At 32.6% G+C, this 10,477-nt stretch overlaps 1 protein-coding gene across 1 annotated transcript in view; it reads right to left on the bottom strand.

The window, feature by feature from the left end:
- HDX (highly divergent homeobox) overlaps nt 1-1,941 on the bottom strand; it is a 143,765-nt gene extending 141,824 nt beyond the window's left edge. The window contains exon 1 of the mRNA XM_024753066.1: nt 1,795-1,941. Within this exon, the coding sequence (XP_024608834.1) occupies nt 1,795-1,941 (147 nt within the window). The remainder of the gene's footprint in view (nt 1-1,794) is intronic.
- Nucleotides 1,942-10,477: the final 8,536 nt, after the last annotated feature.

The raw sequence follows: 10,477 nt of genomic DNA, 5'->3' as shown, positions 1-10,477 counted from the left end.
TAGTAAAATGAGATTTTAGTTCTTTTGAGGAAAAAACACAATAAATACTATATTAAAATAATAAAGGAAGATCTCTTTGAAGTAGACCTAGCAAAATACTAGGCTCAAATACTATATTAAAAATAATAAAGGAAGGTCCCTTTCAAGTAGAACATATAGACCTAGCAGAATATCAGGTGCAGGGGAGGTTGTGGAATAATGGGTCTATAAACAACTCCCTTCTCCTCTGGCTGGAAAAGCTGCCAAAATTGTGTTAAAATTTAGATTAGAAAGACTGAATTTCTGCAGAATAAACACTCTCCTAGAACAGAGAGAATGAATCTGTTTCACACCATTCCTTATAACTTACATAACATTTTACTTGTAAGCTTACGTTCTAGAAAGTTTACTTCTTTCATTTCCATTACTTGTTACAGATTTCACACCATTTGGAGCAAGATATAAACCTTTGTATTTCAACACTCTCAATATTCAAGTACAATCAAGTAAATTATTGGGGGAAGATTGCAATAGCAAATTGTAAATATGAAAGGTCACAGTCCACAAAGCAGCTGCCTAAGAAGACTTTTCATCTTAAAGTAATGGTAAAATAAGAGAGAAGAAAAGAAAGAAGTTATTGCAGAAAAAAATGAGTTTGTACTTATAAAATGGAAAACTCATCAACTTGAAATATTACACATTTTAAAATAATTTTTCTAAGTCAATTACATTTTTTCTCGAGGTTTTACTAAAGGTATTGCAAATAGGGAATTTAGAGCTATCAACAGGAGATATTTCTAGTTCTTACAAAAATCTGAGTATGATGGTTGATCACAGCAAACAAGAAACAGATATCCTGGATATTTCCCTCCTAGAACTGGTGGCATAATTCCCTATTTGAAGGTGAATATATCCTTCAGTCTTTAAATAATAGATTTTCTAAAGAATTCTTCTTATCAAGAGATTTTTATCTTTGGGGTCTTTAAAAGTTCCTCCAACAGAAAAATAAACTTAAATAGAAGTCCTTCTCTTACCAAATTAGCCTAATGAATGACAAGGATGGGAAAACTGCTAATCTTTGAATCCCTAAGGTTTCGCTCCAGGGAGATTTTTAGCCCGTTCAGACAATCATGAAAGGACCTATGCACTCACTATGAAATCTGTGACTAGTTCTGTTAGGTTTATCTTTTGCCTCCTCTCTATCACCTTCTCACTGCCTTTCCCAAATGTGTAGCAGCTCTGATTTTTACAGCTGAATAACAATGGTTGTGATAAAGGAAATTTTCCTCCCTAGGGATTTCTTGTCCCTTACTTGCTAATCCATTAAAATGCATACATTTTACTTAAAAGGAGGAAAAGATATTCATAAAAAAGATAGGTTTTCCTAAAAAGACAAAAATACTAAAGTCATAAATACCTGCTGGAAAAATTTAAACACAACAAGAAAATATGCTAACTCCCTTGGTAAATGTTTGTTTTACTAATATCAGTTTGGAGGATTATATCTAGATAAATTCTAGGTGTAAACCAAGCATGAGATCAGCAACTAATCCTAAAGGTACCTATTAGTTCAAAGGACTGGGATTTTTAAAAGATATATTTAAAATGCAAAAGTTTTAGTGCTTTCAAGGTATTTATAGAAAACAAAAACATACTAAATGATTAGGTATTTATTAAAAAATAGTAATTTTATACCAGGGAAATGAAGCTGTTTATAGTTAGTGACTTCACACCCTGATAGTTTTTTTCATATTAAGCAATTATGACTTGTAGTACAAAGCTATAAATTCAAGAGTTTAAGACCTCAATACTTACCCTGACTACACTGAAGTCCAGCTTAGTCTCCTGTGCACACTGTAATATGAGTTGAAAGCAATTTTTACTTTGATTTGTCATTCCATTTTCATAATAACGCTGTAAAATCCTTTGTTGTTCTACAGTAAATACAGAACGTAGATTCATCTAAAAATAAAAGAAGATACTCTGAAAATTTGAATAAAAATTGGGTTTGTGTAGAATTTGCACGTTTTTGTTTTTTGATACAATTTCAATGCTTTCAAGCTGCAAGATTTCTTTACGTGAAATAATCCCAGTAATGGGCAATAATTTGTGTGCTAAAGGGAGAGAGGTTCTCAATGAATATTATGCATAATGTGAACCTTATTGAATTTGTTCAGAAAAAGTATCAACTTTAAAGACAAAAAAAAAAAAAAAGTGGAAAGCCCTTATCTGGTTAGTGTCAGTGCATGGAGAGAAAAAGCTTCTTTCACCAAAATAAATATTTATGGCTAGTAAAGCCAGAGATTGTGGCATGGTAGTAGCCGTAGGTGATCAGTTATCAACAGGGACACTCACTGTTCTTTGTCAAGCAAGGCATCTGGCATATGTCTTACAGCCAAAAGCTGTGCTCCGAAACAAAAGGGTGCGTTTATTCTTTTATTTTTCTGGGATAAAGGGGTTCATTTTATATATTAAGTCAAAATCTCTCTTTAAAGCTTAAAAATAAACAGGAAGTTTTAGTGACTGCAAATGTATTTGCTTTAGGCAATACTAACCAAAATAATTATTTTTAATAGCTGTAGTATATAAACCAAAATTAAAAATCATGTATAGTTTACTAAAAATATACCAAGTACTTTTAATCGACAACATCATAATTAGAGAAGAGAAATTTTAAAAGCACATTGCTCTTCTTGCCAATAGGCAAGATGTTTAATATTAAGGGAGAACAACTCTGTGAATCTCACAAATAAGAAGCAGGTCAAACTCTTCATAAAGGAGATGAATTCTAGTAATGCATTTTATAAAGAAGAACACATAATTAGATAAAGGCAATTTCAGGTTCCTCTTAAAAGCTGTCACACTAAAATTGTTATTCCTAAAAGCTGACAGAAAGAAAACCCTTTGCAAGGAATGAATCTCTTCAAAATTAGTAAAACAGTGACAACTAAAACAATATAAGCTAAACCAAACAGAAATCATTCTAGTATACTGGGTATGGAGAAAACTAAGTACATTGACATTGAAATAAAAAATAATTTCCATTTTTTGAATATTTTGAACAATAAAGCAGTTTCATAAAGAAATTAAAGACAGTCACATAGCCATCCTGTGAAATCTGTACACGACTTGTTTTCTTGACCATGCAAACGTTTTCCTATATAATGTTAAGAGATCAGATGAGAGAAAATTGCATGTGAGAGAGGGCAGGAGCATTCAGAAACAAATAACTCCACTTTATGAAGGGGATCTCATTCAAGTACAACAATGTGGAAATGTAAACCTCTTATCTGCAACCAGACCAAATTTTCAAGGATGTTTGGGCCAGAGGACGATATTCATCAAAGGAATATTACTATGTTTGCCAGTTTTCAGAGCAATTTGGGGTTCCTTTTCCTAAGTGATTCAGCTACAGTCAGGAGAGGAGCCAGAAGATGATGGTCAAATACCTGAAATACCTCATTTGTTGTGGATTAAGTAGCAAGGTATCGGTATTCCAGTACTTTGGAATGAGATCTGAGGAGTGTGGTAAATTTCAATTCACTAATGCATAATATGGGTAATGGCTCTGATTCTTCTCTGTAGGGGTGTAACTACCATAAAAAAGCCTAGAGTACAAGATATGGCTGATCCCCAAGTGTATCACTATAGCTGCCTTATGTAGGAATGGTTTCCTATTGGTTGGCTACAACTGTTGCTCCAGTATGATATGAATCTTAAAAAGCATGGCAGATTAGTTATCTTGGTCTATGGAGTGGCAAGTTATTGAATGACTGCACAGCCAACGTTCTTAATCGCTTGCACAAAAATCAGGAAAAAAATGTAAAAACTTTCATTTTAAAAGTTGGGTTGTTATTTATGTGGAAGATAAAATGACAATCCATTGGATTCATAGAAAGTGAGGTCTACTGTATTGGGGTAGGGAAGGTAATTAACTGAACTAGGGGATTAAATATTGAAATAACAAGTCATTTAGCTTTACCTCATGATTTCCTAGTCTAATTCTCTTTGCATTGTACTACCCACTGAGCATATGCCAGCCCACAAGGAATAAGACAACCTGTGTCCTACTCTCAACTCCACTGGAGACTATTTGGTAAATCACTTAATTTCTATGAGCATCCATTTCCTAGTTTGTAAAATTCTGGATTATATGACTTGTTTTACTTACCAGTCTGGATTGTTAAAAGTAATTTAAGATATGTGAACTCATTTTTCTTACATTTTTTTTCAGCCGCACCCCGCGGCTTGTGGGATCTTAGTTCCCCAACGAGGGATGGAACCTGTGCCCCCTGCAGTGGAAGCATGGGGTCCTAACCACTGGACTGCCAGGGAATTCTCATTTTTCTAAAGTTTTAAAGCATGTTATAGTTGTAACATATTTATATTTTTAAGGATAACTAGGCCCTTCAGTTTATCTATCATATTCAGATATGGAATTTCTTAGGTTGCTCTCAGCTTTAGGATTTGGTGTTTTAATGAAGACCCTGAGCCATTGGCAAAAGATTAAACTATGCTCAGTATGTTCTATTCAAACAAGCAGAGCAATGAGTGAAATATTTTAGATGTATTGCTTTGGAAATACTTGAAAAATACAGCTTTGAGGAATGAAATAGCTAAAATATAGCTAAGGCTCTATTTTTACATTGGAATATTTCAGATAAATTCCTATGTAACACTGTCCTTATATATCTGATATCATACTTAAAACCAGCTCTAATAATGCCCTAATAATGTTTTATGTGGCTAAATCATTTGAAAAGTACAAAAAATTTTACTCATTAAGGACTCGTTCTTGGAAAACCTGGTTTTGAAAATGGAATGAGTCCATAAAATCATCACCAATTCAAATAGAATACATTCTTGCCAACACTAAATATTTGAATTTTGGGTAAGCCATCAACTTTTTTGTTTGTATGTTTACAAAGAGTTGAGCTTAGGTTAATATAATACCTTGAATATCTTTATCTTGGCCAACATGTCTCTATTAACATTGTCCTTTTAATCCATTATTATTATTCGCTTTTAAATTTACATACAGTAAAAATCACTATTATTCATGCATGGTTTTATGAGTTAAAACAAACATATATAGTCATGAAACCATCATCACAATTAAGGTACAGAACAGTTCTATCATTCTGAAAAAAACCTTAATGCTGCTTATTTATAATCAATCTCTCTAGCCACCCAGCCCCTGACAATCCCTATTCTGTTCCTATTATTTTGTTTTTATAGAATGCCATATAAACGGAATAATACAGTTTGTATTTTTTCTGAGACTAGCTTATTTCATTTAGCATAATGTATTTGAGATTCATCTGTGTTATCTGTATCAGTAATTTGCTCCCTTTTCTTGCAGAGTAGCATTCCATTGTAGGAATATACCACAGTTTATCCATTCATCCATTGAAGGACATGTGGGCTGTTTTAAGTTCTTAGCTATTATGAATAAAACTGTTAAAAACATTTGTGTGCAGGTTTCTGTCTGAAAATATGTTTCCATTTCTCTAGTAAATACCTAGGAGTTGGACTGCTGGGTCATATGGTAAATGTATACTTAACTTTATAATTCAAATATAAACGCTTTCCAAAAGTACAAATTTGCTTTTGCACCAACATTCTATGAAAGTTTCAGTTCTTTCACTTCCCTACCAGAATTATAATCATATATTTCTAAAAAATTAGTCATTTTAATAGTTGTGTAATTGTATATTACTATTGTGGTTTTAATTTGTATTTCCCTAGTGATAATAATATTGAGCGTCTTTTGCTATTCTTATTTGTCATTCATACATCTTCTCTGTAGAAGTGTCCAAATATTTTGTAAATTTTTAAATTGGATTGTTTGTTTCTTATTTTTTAACTTTTAGGGTTCATTACATATTCTGGATACAAGTACTTTATGAGAAATATGATTTTCAAATATTTTATCCTTGCTTGTGCCTTGTTTTTATTTTATTAACAGTGTATTTCACAGAGCAGTTTTTAATTTTGATGAAGCACTATTTATCACTGCTGTTTAGCTTTATGGATTGTGCTTTTAGTGCCATACCTTAGAAATCTTTGTCTAGCACAAAGTCACAGAAACTTTTTCCTATGTTTTCTTTTAGTAGCTTCATATTTTTGCATTTCACATTTAAGTTTAGGATCCATTTGGAGTTGATTTTTGTGTAAGGTGTGAAGTACAGGTCGAAGTTTTGTGGGGGTTTTTGCATATGGATATCCAATTGTTCCAGTACCATTAATTGAAAAAAACTTTTTATTGAATTGCTCTTTCATCTTTGTTAAGAATCACTTGACCATATATGTGTGGCTCTTTTTCTGAACACTCTTTTCTGTTCCATTGATCTATGTGTCAATTCTTTCATTAAAACCACACTGTCTTAAGTACTGTAGTTTTATCATAACTGTTGAATCAGGAAGTGTGAGCCTTCTAATACTGTAATTTAAAAAATCAATTTAGCTATTCTACATCCTTTACATTCTCATATGAATTTTAGAATCAGATTGTTGGTACTAACAAAAAATTCTGCTGGGATTGGATTGAATCTATAGATCAGTTTAGGGACAATTGCTGTGTCTTCCAAATCATGAATATGATATACTTCTCTCTAATTATTTAGATCTTGTTTGATTTCTCTCCTCAGAGTTTCATAGTTTTCAGTATACAGATTCAGTACATAGTCTGTTAAACTTATACCTGTGTATTTCTTACGTGTGTATGGTTTGTTTGAAGGGGAAGGGGGGTATTGTAAATGGTATTTTTAAAATCATGGTTACTATAGTTTAAAATAATGTAGTGTATATTTGAAATTTGCTAGGAGAGTAGATCTTAAGTGTCCTCACTACACCAAAAAGAAATAGAACTATGTGAGGTGATGGATATCATATATGCAATACCTTGATTGTACTAATCATTTCATTATACATATATATATATATTAAATCAAACCATCATATTGTATACCTTAAATATATACAATTATACAAATTGTATAAGTATATACAATTAAATATATACAATTTTCATTTGTGAATTATACCTCAATAGAGCTGGAAATTTAAAAAATTTCCAATCGTTCGCTGCTAGGTTATCAACATACAATTTAATTTGGTATATTCACCTTGCTAAATTAATTTACTGGTTCAAGCAGCTTTTTTGTTGATTACCTGGTATTTTCTAAACAAATATGTCATCCACAGAGAAAGGCTTGTTTATTCTTTTCCAATACATTTCCCTTTTCTTTCTTCTTTTTTTTAACATCGTGATGCAGGGGACATGGGTTCATGCCCCAGTCCGGGAGGATCCCGCATGCTGTGGAGTGGCTAGGCCCGTGAGCCATGGCCACTGAGCCTGCACGTCTGGAGCCTGTGCTCCACAATGGGAGAGGCCACAACAGTGAGAGGCCTGCATACCACAAAAAAACCATTTTTTAAAATATTAATAATAAGGTGACCGCATTTGCATGGATTTATCTCTGGGCTTTCTATCAGGTTCCATTGACCTATATTTCTGTAGGTACTGGTCTTTTATTTCTTTATTGCACTGGCTAAGACCTATAGTATAATGTTTTATTCAGAGCTGTGAGACTGGACATTTGTTCCTTTTTCTCAATTTTAGAAGAAAAGTGTTCAGTCTTTCACCATTGAGTGTTACATCAGCTGTAGGTTTTTCACATGCTTTACAAGATTAAGGAAATTTCCTTTTATTTCTATTAAACTGAGAGTTTTATTATTACTGTTACTATCATCATTATAATGAATGGATATTGAATTTTGTCAAATGCTTTTTCCTGCTTGTATTGAGGTAATTGTACATATTTTGTTCTTTAACCTTTTGATATGGTAAATTATGCTGGTTGATTTTCAAGTGTTGGATGAGTATTCTGTTCCTGAATAAACCCCAGTTGGTGGTGATGCATTATTCATTTTATATATTTATTTGATTTGGAAATATATTGTTGAAAATTTTTGAGTCTGCATTCATGAGGGATGTTTGTGATTTTCTTTTCTTGTATTGCATTTGGTTTGGTACAGGCAATGAGTTAGGAAGTGTTCCTTCTACTTATATGCTCTGGAAGAGTTTACATAGAATTATTATATTTTCATTAAATCTTTGTTAGAAATCACCAATGAAGCCGTCTGAGAATGGAATTTTCTTTGTTGGAAAGTTTTAAGCTATGCATTACATTTCTATATTATTCAGACAATGTATTTCTTCTTGAGTGAGTTTGGGCAGTTTGTGTCTTTCAAAGTATTGGCCCATTTTATCTAAGTTGCTGAATTTAAAGGTGTAAAGTTTCTTATATACTATTCTTTTATCATCCATTGAGTACTTATAGGTTCTATTGTGTTGTATTTTTCCTTCTTGATATTGGCAATCTGTTTCTTTTGTCTTGGTCAGTTAACAAGAGGCTTATCACTTTTATTGATCTTCTGAAATAATTAGCTTTTGGTTTCATTGATTTTTGTCTATTGTTTTTCTATCTTCATTTACATTTACTCCTGCTCTTATCATTACTATTCCCTTCATTCTGCTTATTTGGACTTAATTTGCTCTTCTTTTTTCTAGTTTCTTAAGGTGGGAACTTAGATTATTGATCTTTGAGCTTTCTTCTTTTCTAAATATAAGCAATTAATGCTATAAATTTACTTCTAAGTACTGCTTTGGCTGCATTCTACAAATTTTGATAGGTTGGATTTTTTAACAGCCTTATTGAGGTATAGCTGATGTACATACAGCTGCACAATAGTTAATGTCTACAATTTGATGAGTTTGGCCTTATACAAAAACTAGTGAAACCATCACCATAATCAAAGTAATCAGCATATCCAACGCCTCCCAGAGTTTCCTTGTGTCCCATTGTTTATTTGTTCTGTAATAAGTACACAACATGAGATTAACCCTGTTAACAAATTTTGAACTGCACAATACTGTATTGTTAACTATAGGTATTATGTTCTACAACAGGTCTCTAGAATTTTTTCATTTGGCATAACTGAAACTATCTACCCACTGAATAACAACTTCCCATTTCCCTCACCCTCCATCCTGGCAACCACCATTGCATTCTCTGCTTCTGACTATTTTAGATAGCACAAATAAGTGGAATCATGTGGTATCTGTCTCATGACTAGCTTATTTCACTTAGAATAGTGTCCTCCAGTTTCATCCATGTTGTTGTAAATGGCAGAATTTCCTTCTCTTTAAAGACTGAATAACATCCCATTGTATGTATATATTACATGTCGATGGACACTTGGCTATTTCCATATCGTGGCTATTGTGAATAGTGCAGCAATAAACATGGGCATGCAGATATTTCTTCAAGATCCTGATTCCAATACTTTTGGATAGTTGTCCCTTGCTATCTTTGGGGGATTAGCTCTAGGAACCCCCACAGATACCAAAATCCAAGGATGCACAAGTCCATTACAGTTGGCCTTCTGTTTCCACCTATCCATGTGTTCCACATCCATGGAAACAAAGGGATGATTATATACCCAGATGTGGGATTGCCGGATCATATGGTAGTTCTATTTTTAACCATTTTGAGGAAACTCCATGTTGTTTACAATAGCTGCTGAACATTAATTTACATTCCCACCAACAATGTACAGGGGTTCCAATTTCTCCACAGCTTTTCCAACACTTTTTATCTTTTGTTTTTTTTTATAATAGGCCTCCCAACAGGTGTGAACACCATACACCAAAAAGTCAACTCAAAATGAAGACTTAAACATAAGACCCAAAACTGTAAAACTCCTAGAAGAAATCATACAAAAAAAGCTTCTGGACTTTGGTCTTGGCAACAATTTCTTGGATACGTCACCAAAAGCACAGGCAACAAAAGCAAAAATGGACAAGTGAGACTACATCATATTAAAAATATTCTGCAAAGCAAAGGACAGTCAACAATCAACTAGAGTAAAAAAAAAAAAGCAACCTACAGAATGAAAGAAAATCTTTGAAACCATATATCTGATTAGGGTTACTTTCCAAAATATATAAGAAACACCTAAAACTCAATAACAAAATAACTAATTATCCAATTAAAAATAGGCAAAGGGCTTGAACAGACATTTCTCTGAAAAGACAAACAAATGGTCAACAGGTATTTGAAAGATGCTTAGCATCATTAATTATCAGGGAAATGCAAATAAAAACTATCATGACACAGGGTGTGTTTTAATTGTCATTCAGTTCAAAATACTAATTTTCCTCTTTATTTAAAATATTTAAGTATTTTCCAGATATCTTTGTTATCAATTTCTAGTTTAGTGTGGTTATGAATAGAGAATATACTTTATATTATTTCAACTGTTTTAAATTTTTTAAAGTTTATGGCACAGGCAGAATATGGTTTCTTTTAAAGAATGTTCCATGAACATTTGAAAGGAATGTATCTTTGGCTATTGTTAGGCAGATAGTTCTAATAATGTCAATTAGGTCATGTTGCTTAATAGTGTTGTTCAGATCTTCTGTATCTTTACT

The sequence above is a fragment of the Neophocaena asiaeorientalis genome, unplaced genomic scaffold, assembly GCF_003031525.2.
Source record: "Neophocaena asiaeorientalis asiaeorientalis breed wild unplaced genomic scaffold, Neophocaena_asiaeorientalis_V1.1 scaffold702, whole genome shotgun sequence".
NCBI classification, from domain to species: Eukaryota; Metazoa; Chordata; class Mammalia; order Artiodactyla; family Phocoenidae; genus Neophocaena; species Neophocaena asiaeorientalis.
This window is presented reverse-complemented; position numbering and strand designations above follow the sequence as displayed.